At 41.0% G+C, this 18,153-nt stretch overlaps 2 protein-coding genes across 3 annotated transcripts in view; both read right to left on the reverse strand.

Moving 5' to 3' along the window:
- PRDM2 (PR/SET domain 2) overlaps positions 1-8,927 on the reverse strand; it is a 41,230-nt gene extending 32,303 nt beyond the window's left edge. For both annotated transcript variants that reach the window (XM_075721575.1, XM_075721576.1), the window contains exon 1: positions 8,833-8,927. The gene's annotated coding sequence lies outside the window, so the exon portion shown is untranslated. The remainder of the gene's footprint in view (positions 1-8,832) is intronic.
- The window catches only part of LOC104035522 (PR domain zinc finger protein 2), a 38,688-nt gene that overhangs the window by 8,913 nt on the left and 11,622 nt on the right, over positions 1-18,153 (reverse strand). Inside the window, exons 4-5 of the mRNA XM_075721726.1 lie at positions 15,204-15,356; positions 8,833-8,959 (exon numbers count right to left, since the gene is read on the reverse strand). Of these exons, the coding sequence (XP_075577841.1) occupies positions 8,833-8,959; positions 15,204-15,356 (280 nt within the window). The remainder of the gene's footprint in view (positions 1-8,832; positions 8,960-15,203; positions 15,357-18,153) is intronic.

The raw sequence follows: 18,153 nt of genomic DNA on the forward strand, positions 1-18,153 counted from the left end.
AATTTCTTAGCTACAAATGTTGAAATACCAGTGAGTCTTATTTCAATAACTGTTAAACCCAAGTAAAAACAGACTGCTATAACATTTCCTCAAGGAACTTGATGCAGTAAGCGTAGGCCAGTGAGAATTCTTCAGAACAGAGTCATTCCTGTCAATCCGTGTAAGGCTCTTGGCAGGAGTAACAAAATAAAGTCAAAGGTTTGACAGGTTAAAAGAAAATAAGCACACTTTGCTCTGACAACTGTTTTTCCTTTTTGTTCATTTGGAAAGTGTACTAAATAGTTAACAAGTGGAATATAAAATCACTCTGATATTTTGCAGTTTTGTAATCTAGTGACGTGACACTCTTCAGAGAGCCTTTGCAAACACAAATTACCTTACAAAGGAGATCTCACAATTAAAGAAAACAGCTCTCAGCCACACACACACACAAACGGAGTCTGCATCTCTGCCCATAAATAAACCAGCCCTCAAAACTTTGTATGCACACACTTGAAGTTAAGTTAAACATGCTTGTTTATCACTGCATAATAAATTACATGGGGCATCTGTAGATAGGCCCTCAGTGTAAGATGTTCCCTGTAAACAATTCAAGTAAAATAAATGGTCGATGCAAAATTCTGGTAAGTTGTAATACAAACAAGCACTAAATAAGTTTAGTACCCTTAATCATACAGAATCGATATGAACAGTATTGTTCAAGTGGTTTGGAAAAGATGAAACATCTAGAGAAAGGCAGTAAAAATGGTTCAGAGGTATGGAAGATTCCCATTACAAGGAGAACTTAGAGCCTTCACTAAATGAAGACATGATTCAAACTAGAGGTAAATAAAATAAGAATACATGGAAAGTCAATCACTGACTTTACCTTGTATCCACCATAAAAGCCAGTCTCCAATTATAAAACAAAAAATGAATTAGGAGGTGGCACAAGAGGGTAAGGAAACCACAGAAAGAGCAACAGTGCCTGGCAAACTCTTGACTTAATGTGAGGTAATGCAAGGAACTCAAGAAAGGATTATTCACGTGAATGAAAAATCATCCAGATTTAAGTGCAACAGCAAACCCAATCACCTTCATACAGGTGAGGCAGTAACTCATTGAGTGTGCTCTCTTATATGCTATAAGCAACAGGACAATTCTAAATCACAAAATAGTTCACTTAAGGCAATAAAAAAGAAAAGCACTTGTTTCACTCTGGAAAACAGTGTCTATTCTCCTATTCTGCAGAAATTCATCCCCTTCCTATTTTGGAACATAACCGCCAAATCTTTTCATCTCAAAGCTCTTCCCTAAAACAGCAAACACCAAATTTTCTCTGCATCTTCTACGCAGAAGCATTTAAACAGCTCTGTGATTCAGAAGAGAACATTCTAATAAAGTTTTGGAAAGTCCTAATAATATTTCTACAAGGAAAGTAGTATTTCAAGAGAAACTTAGTAACTTCTAACTTATTTTCAGGAAAATTAAAAAAGTATTTTGCTAAGAAAGGAATAGAATAATTTCAAAACACACTGGCTTAACTGAAAAAAAATAGCAGTAGAATACCAAGCTGCTTTTCTTCCAGGTCACTCATTGTTTCAAAGCCAAGCCTGATCAATAGAAAAAAAGACTTGATTAATAATGGAGGTTGTCTGGTGCCTTATTTTACTTCCCACTGTAGGTTATGTAACTGAAGACAGCATTAGCAAATTTGCTAGGAAGTGCTGCAACTGTGGTCTAGATGTATTTTATTTTTTTTTAACTTGGAAAGAATAATATAAGGAAGCATGGCTGAAAAAGCAAAAGTATAAAGAAAAATATGGAACACTTCAGAATTTGAATAACCAAATAACCCAAGAAAAATATTTTTATTATGTTAGATGGATATATACATTTGCTCTAATGAGAAATAAGTTAGTAGCTGGAAAACGATGCCAACTTGCTACAATCATGAAGGCCATATTGTTAATTTAGGTTAAGGACAAAAAAACCCACACAAAGTAACAGAGAGCGCACGCAAGGTGCTTGTAGTACTTGTTTTAACAAAGATCTGATGACCAGCGCCGAGCCCTTACACCGCATTCCTGACCACCTTCAAGCCCTTTGCTAAATTCTTCCTATAGGAAGTTCTGCCTTCTCAGCGGCATCGCCGGTCAGACGCCTGCGTGGACACAGCTGGGGGCCCCCGCAGTACAACACCGGGACGGCTGATCCCACTGCCTGCACAAATACGTACCACGCACCGTCACCGGGACGGTCCCACACTGCCGGAGCGCCCGCAGCACCTGCGGAGCCCCACTGCCAGCACAAATACGTACCACGCACTGTCACCGGGACGGTCCCACACTGCCGGAGCACTCGCAGCACCTGCGGAGCCCCACTGCCAGCTGCGCATGGGGAAACTTGAAGGGAGTGTGTACACAACAGCGCATCTGAGGCTTCTGAAGAAGAAACAAACCCTACAGCCTTCCCCAACCTTGTAATTACAGCACAGAAGTAAACAAGTTTCCCAACCTTCACATAAATATGATACAACCTGACTAACGCAAAAATACTGATGCTTTTTAATGAGTTAGGAAATATCTGAATATGAAGGCCTCATACTTCCAAAAGTTTGTATTTTGGACTTTAATATGGAGTTTGTATTTTGGACTTTAATATGGAGTTTATATTTTGGACTTTAATATGGAGTTTATATTTTGGACTTTAATATGGAGTTTATATTTTGGACTTTAATATGGAGTTTATATTTTGGACTTTAATATGGAGTTTAAGGGGTGAATACATGCAATTTAGTGCTGATCTTTTCTTTTTTCCCCCCTTTTTAATACAGCTAATTTATTTGTTTACCTCTGAAACGAAGGCTTATCTTCTCCTATTCTTAAACCCGTAGGCAGGAGCAAGGCTGGAATGAATCATACCAATTTCACTTTGCTTTTCGGGAAAGCTCGGAGCAGCAGCTATCATAGGAACTGGGGGCGTTGCTGTAGAAGTCAAGACGGGAATTTAAAGTAATATGAGTCTCCTATTCAGAGGGCCCCATTTAGCAGGGATAAAAGAAAATTTCTGCTGGTTAGACGACCTCAAATATATTACAGAGTCACCAGCTAGAAGCTGCCATGAGAGATACAGTTCCCTTGACATCCCAAATGCAGCTTTTTAACTGGAGTTATATAATTCTTCTCGTAAACCAGTGTGATTCTGGGAAATCAAAGGAAATGTCATTTTAAGGTTTTGTTCGAGATGATCTTGTTGACCTTCTCCTTCCTCCCTTGTCTTTTCCCAGTCATTGGCTAGGAAATTTTGAAGCCTTGAGTCCCTAAGTTTTTCACTAAATCTATCAGAAATAGAGCTTAAATAAGAGTATCATTTCATGTTATCCTTGCTACAAATGTACAACTTACAGAACTTTGACATCCTTCTGTAAGCTACATTCCGGTTAATACACAATTTTTTTCTCACAAGCTCTTTTCTGTTTAGAAATAAACTTTTAAACTTATTCCAAGTACAAGTCTAATAAATTAATGTAACTTAAAAAACAATCAGGGCATCACTTGGCCCTGATTTCCATTTGTGATGACATCCAGATGGCAATCCAAGGCCCACCTTTTGTAAACAGGATGCGTACTTATGTGACACTCAAGTACAGCTAATTATCTGGAACTAAGTGAGAATGCCTTGAAAGTATTAACAAAAAAACTGCAAGGATTTCTACTGTCACAGAATTTAACCCACTTATTTCATCTTTACATTCCTCTTTTCTGCAGCAGCCATTTGACACTGTTTCAGCAACACTCAACAGATATAGACAAAATCCAGTGTAAACTTTATTATGACAGCATTTATTTAGAGGCTGCGAAGCAGATGCCTGAAGTTGCACTTTGCATTCAGACTGATATAAAACAAGGCATAATAATTATTTATTACAGATGATAATTCATTCATAATTCACCCACCTTAATCTCACACTATCTCTGGGACAGTATTATTAAGAGTTACCCTATAGTTCAAGCTCTCCCTGAAACCTGGTAAGAACTATGGGAAACAGCAACATTTTGATAGCAGTAGAGCCATTTAAGGTAGTAAAGTTTTAAAAGATTTATTAGCAATGGTTTGAGACTTAAAAGTGTACTATAATAACTAATCACAAGGGGCTGTCCAAGATCTAGGTGCAGCCGATTCAGGTGTTTTGCCTGCACTACAACAGACTATCTGAAGAGGTGACTGGGTTTTTTAAGAGGTCATTTGGCCTCATGACAGACTCCCACTCACGTTGCCTTATGCAGCATGTGCTTTTGGTAAAATGAAGTTACAGATTTCCCCCCCCCTTGACAGCCTGACTTTGTCCAAAGAGAAGATGTGGAAGAGGCACATGCAGTCTTCACTCCAGACAACAGTATGAATTATGCCACTGGGGTTTGTTGCCGAGATAAAGTGTGAAGTGGAACACAGCTAAGACAAATAGAACTGAGCAGCACAGCATGGAACCGCTACCACAGAGAGATAAATAAGCACAGGAGAAGTAAAACATTGCCATCTCCCCGCCCTCCAAAAACCACGTTTTTTTAGAAGGTATTACTCACAAGCATGTAGCAGAGCAAACTTTTATCCCATGTAACATCAGCATCTTTCTTCCTCCGAGAGCAGACTTTTGATCTGCCACATAATCCATGACAGAAACTGCCTGGATTATTTTAGCATTGTTTGATTACTTTGGAGCCTACTTAGCACCTTAAAGCAGATTATAGCCTGATAAAACCACTGGATATTTTTATGTATGACAATCCTTTTTTTTTTTTTTTTTTTTAATACTTTTATTTAGTCAGTGAAAAGTTACTTTTGAAAGCAAGACTGAGTCTGAAGCCAGAGACTCCAGAAGTGTTCTTGAAGGAAACACTCATCTTCACTATTGCTGCTTACTACTAGTACACGTTACTACTGTCATATACAAAGGAAGAAATGCCCTGATGAGAGGAAAAAAAATGTCCATGCTACTCCTCTAATGCACACATGAATTCAACTATAAAGTGAAAGCCAGGCTCCTCTCTTTTTTTCCTTAGAAAGGGAATTAAAGAAAAATCTTGTGCTAATGCATTTGAACAAATTTTCCTACAAGACTGGCAGGGAGGACAGAGGCATATTAACTACAACTTGGGAGAAGCAGATGATGAACATGTAACAAATAAATCAAATTTCAGAAAATGCAAAAGCAACAGAAAAATCTAGTAGAACATTTTTCTGCTAGTTGTTGACCATGCACCGGCAGCTGCTGGCTCTTAACCATGTAGTAATCATGTCAAAGATAACAGGGGTTGGATCTGATAAAAATCTTTGATGCTACCCAAGTTCACCAAGTTGTTCCCTTTTTTTTGGGGTTGTGTTCCCTCTCCCCAATACCCTTTTATCCTACTAAATTTCTTTTTACATCTCAAACGCGCTCATCACCTTAGCAACAGCATGCAATGTTTCAATGCATAAAAATACATTAGTAAGAACTGCCTCTGTTCCTCAAGGACTCCTAAGCTGTTGTGCATGGTAGAAGAAAGACGTGAAGGATTTACTCCAGCTATGAAAACCTACAACCAAGCCAGGTTGAACTACTGAACATTAACACCTGGGAGTTGTAGAGTATTTTGAATGCAGACGACAAGAACAAAAACATGCCAGACATGGAGCTGCTGAAGAAGTTGCGCAAGTAAAGAGCAGGTGAGCTTTGAGAAACACGACTGAGGCATAACCAAGATCCCACCTTCCGCGAACGTGTTAGAGAAGACTGGTACGTAGAGGAGGATGCCAGGTGCCATCCTAAATATGCTCTAAAGAAGATTATGAACCCTGTGTCTGTAATCACTTCCAAACAAAGGTCGGATCAAGGTCAAGGAAAACAATTCAATCTGTACTTTGTGTCTGGCCTAGACTTGGTCAGCTGCTGATTCTTAAATGCCATCTCAACTTTACAAATTTAGTAAGGCATAGGCCTTACCTCTTACGGTAAGACAGTCTGAATTGACAGCGTGTGAGGATTTGGTCAGAAATAAAGAGTATTCCTGCTGCAATATGAAAAGTTTTACAATAATGAAAGCCTGGATTGATTGGGCAAAACACATCACAATTTTAATACCCGTGAAACGGTCACCTTTTCTGATATTATCAGAGTTCATTAAATAATTGCAGAAACAAGACTATTTGTCAAGTGATAGATATCTTAACTGTCCAAGGACGAGGCCTAAGATGCATTAAAAATTCAAAAGGATATTTGTTCTACTGAATACAGAATAATTATGAGCTATTTAATAAGTGCATGTTTTGAATAACTTAATTATAATACACTTCTCAATGTCTTGTCTAATCATTTCTAAGGTATTAAACTGTCAGTTTACTTTTCTGGAAAATGTGTTTCTGAAGGACACGCTCATTCACAGTTGTTTAAACTTGGCAGTTCTTACTTAGCTCTATTTTCTCCTCAATGTGTAAGATGACAACCTGCAACACCAGCCAAAACAAAGTTTATAAAAAAAGAATTAATTGATCTGTTTAGGTAGCTAATAAATTCAAATTTCACAACCCTCTGGAAGAGCTACTCTTTAGCAAGTTTTAGATTAAATACCAATTTAAGAAAGATTACCTTGTACCAACTCCCAATTTTTCACACACATAAAGTTGTCACAACATCCTTCTCCTCCCACCCCCCTTTTATCACAGTTAGATTTTAAAATAAAATTACTTTTTAACTCTGCTCATCACAATTTCCTTTATTTTCCCATAAAACCTCAACCCCAGGGCTAAGAAACTTCCATATCCAAGAGATATAGCTGAATCTACAAAAGAAGGGGCATCAGTAGAAACCATTTTGGAATCCTAAGTGCAGCTACTGCTATCAAATCAGCAGAAAAATATTACGTTTCTTATAAGAAAATTGCTGTGAATTGCAAGTATTAGCAGATGTTACTACAAATACTAAAATAACTGAGAGTAAATGCAGAGGAGTAAAAAATAATTCCAATGTAACCCACTAAAAATAGAACAATTTCAACATATGCATGTATTAGAAAAGAATAAAGCACATACTATGAATTGCCTTATCTTTTACAGCATGGATACTGAAACTTTCATCATAACAATTCAAAGCAACTAAATACTAATAATTTGGTCTTTCTGTTTCATGATACAGGAGTATAATTCCATAAATTATTCTTGGTTATTCTCAAATGCTTCATCTATATTGTGTTTCATGTTTGTTTTTTTGGTTGGTTGGTTGGTTGGGTTTGGGGTTTTTTTTTTTTTAAATATCTGTGAGCCTTGGTAAGGAGCTTGTGTTTATAAAAGGGAGAAAAGACTTATCGTTCCTAATTATGACAGTCTGAAATCTGTAAATCCCGTAACAGTTAAAACTTTAAATCTACAAAATAGCACAAAACCAAAACCCAGGAACCACCGAATTAGTTTACTGATATTTTTATCTATAACTCCACGAATGCAAATAAAACTTCTATGCCATGAAAAATTACCTTAGAAATTATTCTGTCTGGCTTTCCTGATTTATAATATAATCAAATTCTTTCAAGTTGTTTTTCTAGACTTTCAGGTAACAAAAGGCACAGAAATTCTATTTGCTAAGATAATGCACATTTAGGAAAAAGCATACACTATAGCCTCTAATTTACCAAGCTTTACTTATATACGTGTTAAATAAGCTTTTCATCACAGGCAGCAAAATAAAAATCAGTGCTTGAATTTCAGTCTGTGTTAGCTTAACCTACGAATTACTCTTCAACAGAATAACCGATTGCGTTGCGCCACTTCTCTCCCCCAGCCCCTTCCTCAATCTCTAAAATAAACTTATAAAATAGCTGTTGTCTTAGATATTTCCGCTTGCTCCCGGCGTGAGTTCCACAGTCAGCTGCACTGCAAGTAAGATCAGGCCCTAAATTTAAAGTGGAAAAAAATTTACAGTAATGCCACTTAAAATATTATCTCCTTTCCTTCTTTGGTTCATTCGTAACCTTCAGGGAATTCCAAAATACACATATTCACCTAGGAGGGGAATCGACACCCTCGTGCTACAACTCTAAGTACTTCCTCCTCACATTTGCTCCTGGAAGCGCCAGCTTCTGATGGGATTTTGGCCTAAAACGGTAGTCAAAATGTCAGTTATGTAAGGCCATGCGTGGAGGCACACGCACTCGAAAAAACATTGCTACGGAACTGCTCGCCGAAAAGCCGAGTGCTGCCGGGCGGCAGCCGCACGAGCACGGAGGGTAACGGGGGCACCCCGAAACCCTCCCCCGCCCCGCCTCTCGTGCCCGGCCAGCCAGGAGCCAGCCCTCCCGCCGCCTGCAACTTCCGAGCCACATCGCCGGCACGCTACAAGTAACGAGAAAGCCAAACGCGCGGAAGAACACGGCGCCTTACTTTCCCCCGTGCCCCGGCGCCCGGCCGAAGCCAGAGGCGGCTGGCGCGCAGCAAGCGCGCTCCGCGGCCACGCTCCGCCGGCCCCGGCCTCCCGCGGCGGGGCCAGCCCGGCCCCCGCTCCCGCTCCCGTCCCCGCCGAGCGCCCGCTCGGCCGCGGCGGCCCGCCGCCTCTCCCGCCGCGCCGCCGACTCCCCCAGCCGGGCCCGGAGCCGCCGCACCTTCCACCTCCCGCCCCTCCCTCCCTCCCTCCCCGCGGCTCGGGAGGCGGCGGCGGCGGCGGCGGCGGGGGAAGGTCACGGCGGCCGCCGCCGCCGCCCACCCGGCAAAAGTTTGCGGGTCGCCCCCCTCTCCCCCGCCGCCATGGCCGGGGGCCGCGGGGCGGCGCGGCGGGGAGGGCCGGGGGCCGCGGCGCGGCGCGGCGGGCGGGGAGGGCCCTACCTTTCTTGGCTTTCGGGGAGTGCCGCCGGCTCCGGGCGCTGGCTCGCTCTTCCTCAATAGCGGCGGCTATCTCCGGGTCGTCCTCCCCATTGTACCACACCAACAGCTCCTCGCCGGGCGCGATTGGCTGCCGGGAGAGAAGAGAGAGGCGCGGCGCCAATCAGGCGGCGGCTTGTTGGCGGCGGGCCGCGGGGCGGGGAGCGGCGGCGCCGACGGCGGGGCCCCGTGCAGCCCGCGGCGGCCCCGCGCGCCAAGGGCGCCGCCGCCCGCGCCCCCTGCCGGCCGGAGGGCGCGCGGCAGCCGGGGCGCCCCCCCCCCCCCGCACCCCCCCGCCCCGGGGCCGCGACCGGAGCGAAGGCGGCAGGACCGGGGCCGGCTCGGGGCGGGGGGGGCAGCGCCCGAGCCGCCCCCCGGCCGCCTCCCGGCCGCAGCGAGCGCGCCTCGCCGCCCGGAAAGCGGCCCTTCCCGCCGGCCCTGCTAATTAATTAATTAGGCGGCACCGCACAACGGTGAAGCGGGCTCGGAACTGGGCGGCGGAACGGCCCGCAGTTCGGCTTGTCGCGAGTCGCGACACGGATGGCAAGCCGTGCGGGCTGAGCTCGCGGCGGGGAGCCCCGGCGCCCGCTCCCGCCGCTCCGCCGAGCCTGAGCCGTTCCCGGGAGCGCCCACCGCGCCCCAGGGAGGCGGCGGGAGCGCTGCGGCGTCCGCTCCGGCTGGAACTGGGGAGAAAATCCAAGGACGGGGGAAAAGGCTGTGGCAGTCAGTTAAAGGGAATAGCGAGGAAAAGGGGTAATTGCCACATGCGTAACTGAGCCACTTGATCACAATAAGGAACGATCTGTTCGCCATTCCAAATTTATTATTTCTGTTTTTCGTTATCCAATCAAAAAAAAGCAGAGGAAAGACCAAATTAGTGAAGGAGGCATCGCTGCAATTACAACTTACATGCCCAGCACTGTCGAACCGATCAGTGCTAGTTTCTCTGATGATTTCAACACGCTCCTAAATATATTAGACTCAAACTAGTAAGTCTCCAAATTTGCAGACTAGAGATGTATTTGTACCTCCTTTTTAAATCTTCATCGTTATTTCTCCATTTCCTGAAGCATTCTACCCAAAACCAAGAAAAAACAACTGAAATGCCTGCCTTCACCTCAACTACAATCCTCCTCTTTCCAGGGCTTAATGAACACCGGGCTTGCGGAGATAAGATACTATTTTTAGAGTCATTACGTTACAGCAAAGGGTGTCCTTAGACTATTATTTCAAGTCTGAAGCCAAAGGGAAATTTTGTATCCAGAACAATAGTAATATTTGTTTCTTCTAAAGCACTTTCTTTTTTTTTTTTTTTTAGAAGGTCTCACAGCACTTGATAAAGGTGATAGTTATCTTTATACCCCCAGACACTGGAACAACAAGAGATGCAAGATCCCAACAACTATGTGAAGTGTTTAAGTTATAATATAAGCCAAGCCTACAGTTTGGCTTCCTCGACAGTTCTGGAGGCCCGATAGGATAAATAGTGGTAAACCTATTTGCATGGTCCCATTTTGCAGCTGTTCAGCAGCAAGGAATGAAGAAGAGCTGTCCGATGCAAACAACTTATCTAAAGAATATACAAACTCAGAGGAAAGAGCTGGCAACAATTTTAGGCAATGCAAACACAGGATGATAACGAGCATGTAATTTGTTAACTGCATGGCTGGAACTAACATTCGACTCGAATTTAGTTTTGGTGTAACTCCTCTAGAGTCTGAATTAAGCCCTCTAACCTTGTACTTCTAAAATGAGATGCAGCAGCAGCTTCAAAACCAGCCAATTTAATGGGCTCCCTCACTAGCGATATGAGGGAGAAAAGGACTACACTGACCAAGCGCCACTTCCGCCGCTACTCTGAACTACCGAACACACGGCTGCCTCTTACTTCTGCCACCCTCTGATAACAACTCTGAAAATCAACCTCCTCCAAATAATTACCTACAGAGTGTTGGGTCGGGCTGGGATAGCTTGGTTAAAAAAGGTATGAATTTTGGAAAGGCTCATTAGGTTAATAACTCCCACAGGCTTTCTTAGTGCTTTACGTTTTGACTGCAACATTTAGCATTCCTTAATCCGAGTATCTTCTGTTCAAAAGGTTCAAAGTAATTTCAAAATTTGTTATTTTCAAGAGTAATATGCTAACAAGTTATATCCTAAGGAAGTTCTAGCACAGGTTGTCTAAAATTCAATTCACTGCAGACGTCCAAGCGCTACAACGTGTCTTGTACAGACTGAGATACAGGCACTTGCCTGTCTGACCTTACTGGAGTATCTGTTTGTCACGACAGACACTGCATTTTACTGAGATACTGTGCTTTTGCACCTGGATGTGGCCTTATCTCCCTAAATCTAACCACAGAGGACAGTTTGTGGCATTAGTACTTGCGTGCATTTTTCACTCTGTATAACCCCATGTTACCTTGCGTTCCTATGTAATAGGGAGGTGTTTGAGTTATTATAAACCTGTTTGACAAAACATTCTTCCATAAACAAATTAAATTCACCTATCAAGGACAGTTTTACAGCTAAGCTTATTTAGAAGACTTTTTGAAACTGAATTTTCACTGCAATTTTACTTCAAGAATTACAAAGTCCTGTACTATGCGCAGAACAACACTATTCAACTAGCTCACTTCATTAGGAGAGGCAGGAAGAACTTCTGAAAGCCCATAACGAGTTTAAGCTGTTTCATCGAAATATCACAACTCATATATGCATCCTGGGGAAAGCATATGCAAAGCAGCCTACAAATATCCTCAGTCCTTCAGTAAAGATGAAGAAAAGATGGAAGAGAAGAATATTTGCTTGTGCTCACTTAAAAGTTCTATCCTATTACTATTAATTTACACCAGAGAACAGGGAAGTTAAAGCTCTGTGGAGTTTTGAGGTTCTTTTACACCAAGCAAATTTGGACTTTGCTTATCTTTGCAATGAAGCTTGGAAATCAGCCTGTTTAAACTTACAAATTAGAAACCCACAAAAAGCTGAAGAAAACCTTGGGAAAAAATAAATACCTATGACAACATTTTAAATGCTTCAAGGTAAAGCAGAACAAAATGACATACAAGCCACTCTAATTCTCTTTTGGGGGTAAATAAAAACTGTGCTGTTTATTTATCACCAAATGGAATTCCCCTCAATTTATGACTTATGGTACAGATCAGGAAGGAACCACGGGTACATACCTGGGCTGGGAGACTTTGACAGTTTTGAAATGGCAGTGTATCACCATAACATATTATATGCATTTCTGCATATAAGAAGGACATTTAAGATGTTACTTATTACATGCTTTCTTTTGTCTCAGTTGTCAGAAAGGTGTGATGTGAATGTAAGACTGATATGGACCCTATAAGAACATCATCATCTCTGATACAGAAGGCGAAGGCGAGACAAAACACAAACCTTTAAATAAAAACCAGACATATAAGCAACCATATGTTGTAAAGAAAGCAGAAAAACAGAACGATTTTTTCCCCAAGGTATGAATTTTTCCCTGCAGTTTAAGGTATAGGATAGTAAAAACTGATACAACAGACAGTATTTAAATGTTTCAATGTACTAACTTTGCCCTTGAGACCACACATTCAAAGTCTCCTCCTCTACATTGTACTTCTCCTACCCATGCTGTCAGTCACTTGCAGCTTAACTTGCAATTTCTTCACACTAACTTTATTTAAAAAGCCTGATTACTGTAAATTTGTCACTTTAAATAATGAAAAATAAGTTTACAAAACACTAGACAAAAACACCTTTCTTAATGCCTGCCTTTGGTTTTCATATTCTTGGAATAGACAAGAAATTGAACAGAATATTGGATTTTAAATATTCCTATTAAACTACAAGAATAGTCCACTTGTGCAATTAAAAACACCCACAATGTGACTTTCTAAATCTTGACCTGATTTATCAGTATGCTGACTGAATGCTGAATATTTAATGGTAGTGAAAACTGTCCAATTTCATTTCAAGCTTTCACTTCAAAAATCATCACAGATTAGCAAGATCAGAACTTTCCTTACATATCACTTCTCTAAAAGGTGGGAGAAGAGAATAAAACACATTGAAATAGATGGTTCAAAAAAATAATTGGAGTATCAGTATGTGCTTTTAACAAACATTATTACAGATTTGTGAGCTTTTTTCCCCCCCAATATGGAGCAAAGTTAAACTGTACATTATAACCTGGTTTTGCATAGTGAAGCAACTCGGACATTTCTACAGCCACCTCTTAAACTACCTGCCAAGTTACCTGTGTCACAGGTGTAGTGACAGCCAAGGAACAGCAGGAACACACCGCTGGACCATGGCTGCAATGCTTCTTGGACTAACTTGGTCCTGGAAACAGTTTTGTTACTTCTGAGCAGCACGAAGCTGGGATTACTAATACAAGCCATCCCAACCCAGCTCGCGCAGAACTAGTTGGAGCACGTCCGCACTGCGTTGCTGGAACTATCTACAGGGCAGAAAGAACTCAGTGGTTCTATATGAGCTCAGGTCCCGGCGCCCCACTTCGCGCGACACCCAGGCCCAAAACTACTCAGAGCTGCTGCTTCTACACTGGCCTCTAAGAGGTACAGCAGCCAGCCTTTGTGCAGAGGCGGCCTGGAGGTAACGCTTCTGATGTAACACTCCCTCCAACTAGCATACAGTGCAGACACCGACATGAATTTCCAGAAGCTTGCCTGGGACTGGTATTGCTAACGCTGAACTGAAGCTAATAAAAAATCCCACAGCACGCAGGGAAAGGCACAGCACACACATATCTAAGTGGTTGCTGCAGGGGCAAATAAACCCTGCTGAAGATGGCTCTTTGAAGAACCTCGCACCCCAAACTCAAAATCTCACACTGCAACAAATCCCAGACAGATTGGAAACCAAGAAAACCAGTCCTTATAGGCTGCTTTAACAGTTTTCAGAAAGAGCTGCTTGGCAGCACGATCTTGTTGGCAAAACCTACTAGGATAAAATTCATCAGGTCGCAAGAGAAGACAGTCAAAGGAACAAAAGGTATTTCAGATGCTGAGGCAAGGTATCTGTTATTCTGTCAGCAGTGCTCAGCCTCTTTTAGCAGTACAATCATTTTCCAAAGTGCAATTATTATCCATCAGTAAATAAATTTGAAATATGTGAATGCCTGTCTTTATCAGGACTAAAATCTTTGCAGAAAAGATTCAATGAGACAGAAATTTAAAATGTCAGAGTGACTCCAAAAGCACACTTATATTAATGAACCAGCGCGACTATGGGCAAAGGCAGAGGCAACCCAAGATGAAGTGTCTAGAGAGCTAAGCTGGCTACGGATTCACATTGGGAGCCTGCCCTCAGTGAATAAACACTGAAGAGAAGTCCATAGTCTGGCTGGCAATAGTGAACCTCTACTTGAATGCTATCTCAAAGCGATTAGAAAGTTCAGAAAATGTTTAGAAGGGGTTTTTTTTTTCCCCCCCCAATCTAGTCTGAGTGACCTAAAATATAACAGCTTCACATACTGCTATACTGCCCTATAAATTTCAAAACTGCATGGTATCAACTTATTCTTTTATTAAGTGAAGATCGGTTACTTATAGATGTTGTCAGCCTTACAAGGAAATGTAAGAAACAGCAAAAGTGTAACAGCAAGGCTGCATATACCCAAAAACCACAAAAGCATTTTAACTAAAAACCAAGTTGAGCTATATATACTCACTGACAGTAGGTTCTTGATCAGAGATTCAAACAGCACTTTATAGCCACAATATTCCAACACTAACATACTCTACAATTACTTTTAAAGCACTTTTTTTCTTGGTTTGGGAGATACAATGCCCCAGAAATTACAGCCTTTTTCCTGCCCCCGACTCCCCGAATAAAACTGCAAGGGTATAAAACCAGAAAAATTTCTTTCACGAAGCTTCCTATCAAAGTGTCTTTACACCAATCTTCATTATACAATGCAAAGACCATAAAAGTAACTGATTTCTGCAAAAAATCCTCAGTAGAAAGTGTCTCATTATCTACAGAAATAGAAAACAATTTATTTTACGTAATCTGCTATGGTTTTTCATTCTAGTTTGTATCAAATCTGGTGCTACAGCAAGTCATTAGCCAACAAGACAGAGTCTTCATACACATCCTATATTTTAACAGTAAATCTTAACGTCAACTGTATTGGCACGGAAGAATTTAGACCAATGAAATGTTGCATTTGCAATATTTTAATTATATTCCATAAAATGTGTCAAAATCTGTTTAATACAAATAGTAAAAAAATAGGATTTGAATAAAGGGGAATAAAAGGTATTAATAATAAAACGTAACAGAGCAGTAACTCATTCTTCAGACATTGATACCTTTAAACTTTTGTAGTATATGGTCCTGTTGATCTCCAGAGGAAACAGATTTTGTTCTTTTCCTGAACGAGCCCAGTTTATATATCGTAGCCAGTTCCCTTTCTTTGGATCAGTTGCATCAACACACATCCATCCCAAGTTTGGGTAATACACCTATGAGATAAAAATGGCATTAAGCTAATGGACAACTGTTAACACTGAAGCGTACATGCACTAAACCACTACCCATTTTAAAGCTATACAAAGTAGTAATCATCATCTAAGGACAGAGATAACGCAAAGGATACGAGCAGAGGTAGGGGTTGTACTGGGAGGGAGCGTTGCTGGTCTTCTGCAATCTTTTTAGTGGAACTGGTACAACTGGGAAAAAATAACTTTTGGCCTGCAAGCCGTTCCCTGAAGGTTTTCGGCTCAAAAGCCAAAACACTTAAAACATTTTATGCTTGCTTTTCAGTTTGGCAAGCCTGAAATGATTCCTAGATTTGCATTTAGTAAAATGACTGATTTTAAGATATAAAGGCAATAGAGCTTTATTTTATTTATCTGATGAACTGGGAAAAGTAACTACATAGAACTTAGAAGCATTTGCTTTATTTGGAACAGTAAGGGAAAGCATAATTTATATTTAATCCTTTTTCACAGTATTAAAGAAAATCTTAACCTTTCAGAAATCTTGTGAGCGCCTTAAAAAATTGACCATGTCAATAGACTTCTGCATGTTTCAAGATGCTATGTAAATTCTTTGGTTTCCTTTCTTGGAGAAAAATTTTTAACACCTACTCCTGTTTTGCACTTCAAGACAGCTTGCAATAAAGCAAGGTTACTGACATCTTCAGTATTTTTGATGACAGGCAACTCTGCTTCTCTTTCAAGAGATGTTACACATCTCCCACTTTTCTTCTTCTAATCCAAGTTAGATGCCTATAAGAACAGCTATCAGTGGATGCTATACATTGTTTTTCCAAGCTGAAGAACACACCACCGTCTGGCAACTGGAACTATCATTCTTCCGTTACTTTGTCTCAGAACACAGGCACACTAACACGGACAAAACATCTCAGAAGTATTGGGCAGTTCATAGATCTTCAGAAAAAGAAAAAAGGAAAAATATGCGCAATTTGATTATCTCTCATTATTTGCTTTTTTCCTTTTGGTCAAGTCTGTAAGTATCAGCCTCTGCCTGAAAGAACGCTTTTCAAAACCCAGCCTCCCTAGCTCATCACCTCCTGCAACATTCACGTACCACCACTGCAGATAAGGGACAAACTAAAATTCCGATTTCATCGTAACTTTCCCATTCTGTAACACAATGTTGTAGCTTTTTATTGTTTCTGATACTTACAAGTCATTTTAAGTCTTTTCCAACTGTTTTACATTTTCAAGCACACTTCTACAACAGCTTAAAACAAGAACCATTTAATAAATTTTATTTCTTCTGTGTTGATATATTGTTGATTTAATAAAATAGAATTCTATCAATAAATACACCGAAATCATCTTAGTTTCTTTCTAAGCAAAGAGAAAACATCTCCCTTACTTAAACTATTCCAGCATGGATTTCATCAGCTGACTTTTGGAAAGAATGTTCATCAGCACACCCAGCCCTTGCAATATGAAAACGTAAACAGCTTCACAGACCAAGACTGTAAAAGCAATCCTTTTGGTTACGATGGAAGAAGAGAGCCAAGCAATGCCGTGGAAGAGTCAGCAGATACGGACTATACGGCAAAACATAACACTTCATTACTTTTTTTATGTGTTACTTTATTATGTTTTTATAGTACTTCACTATGTTTTTTGCACAAAACAAAATACCTTATTACTTTTCACTTAAAGCTTCTGATTTACAGAATTTTGTTTAAAGGCCTTGTGCACTGTGAGAAAGGAAATAGCTCCAACTCCTCTACATAACATTGCAACTTTAAGCAATTCCTGTAAACCACGATCAAGAGTATTCTGCGCAGTCGTGCCAGTCATTCTGAATCGGCAGACGGCATTTCCCTCCGTTTTCAGTCACTTGCCATCATTTTCCTATCTGTGGCTTTTCTCCGACAGAAAATGAAAACATGTTCAAGTCTTCTTTCCCTTCTCAGACACAGCAAGCATACACTGACACATAAAACTCATCTTTTTCAGAACAATCCTCTAGCACAACAGTTCAAGATTATTAAAACTGACTGGAGATGCCAGCTTTTAGAAGCCTTCATATTAACTTCACTAAAGAAGCAAATGGGATTCTCGTGGAAAAGGTTGTTCTCCCAGTTGAAGGTCCATATACCTAACTACTCCCACACACCACCATCCTTTTACAAAACATATTTTCTAACAGTTAAGATTCTGGAGTGGTTTCAGATATCAGCATATGGGGCCAACTGCTGCGGTCTCATTGTAGCTGCTTTTTTTTAATTCCAAAATCAGTATTAAAGCAACACACAATTACTTTGAAATCTAGCAAGGGTTCCCATTATTGCCTGCATTGCGAATGACAAAACTTTGTAACAGCTTGTTTGTGACTATCATTTCTCAACACAAATTTAAAAAATATTAAGACAAAGCCACTGAGAACATTCAAAATCCAGCACTGAGGAAAACAATTGCAAGGTCAATAATTTACTTGACTGATTCAATCTCACTAAGTGTTCTTGTACCAGATCAAAATCAGAGATACCTTATGCAGTGGAGTTTGTGACAATACTAGCTCAATGCAACAAACATCACACTTGAACACTTTATTACTTGCCCAAATATGAATTTGCATTCATGGGAAATAGTTCTAGATCAACTCCTCCAATAGGCTGTTAACATTAAGTTTTGTATGTCTATCCAGTGTTTTATGCAGTTCAGTTTTTTTGCAGGCCAGGGACCAGAAGGATGACTGCTATCAATATCTTTAGCCTAAAAATCTGTGAGCGAGCAAGTTCTGTTCCAGACCATGCTATACCACTGTTCC

This window comes from Pelecanus crispus, chromosome 15 (assembly GCF_030463565.1).
Source record: "Pelecanus crispus isolate bPelCri1 chromosome 15, bPelCri1.pri, whole genome shotgun sequence".
NCBI classification, from domain to species: Eukaryota; Metazoa; Chordata; class Aves; order Pelecaniformes; family Pelecanidae; genus Pelecanus; species Pelecanus crispus.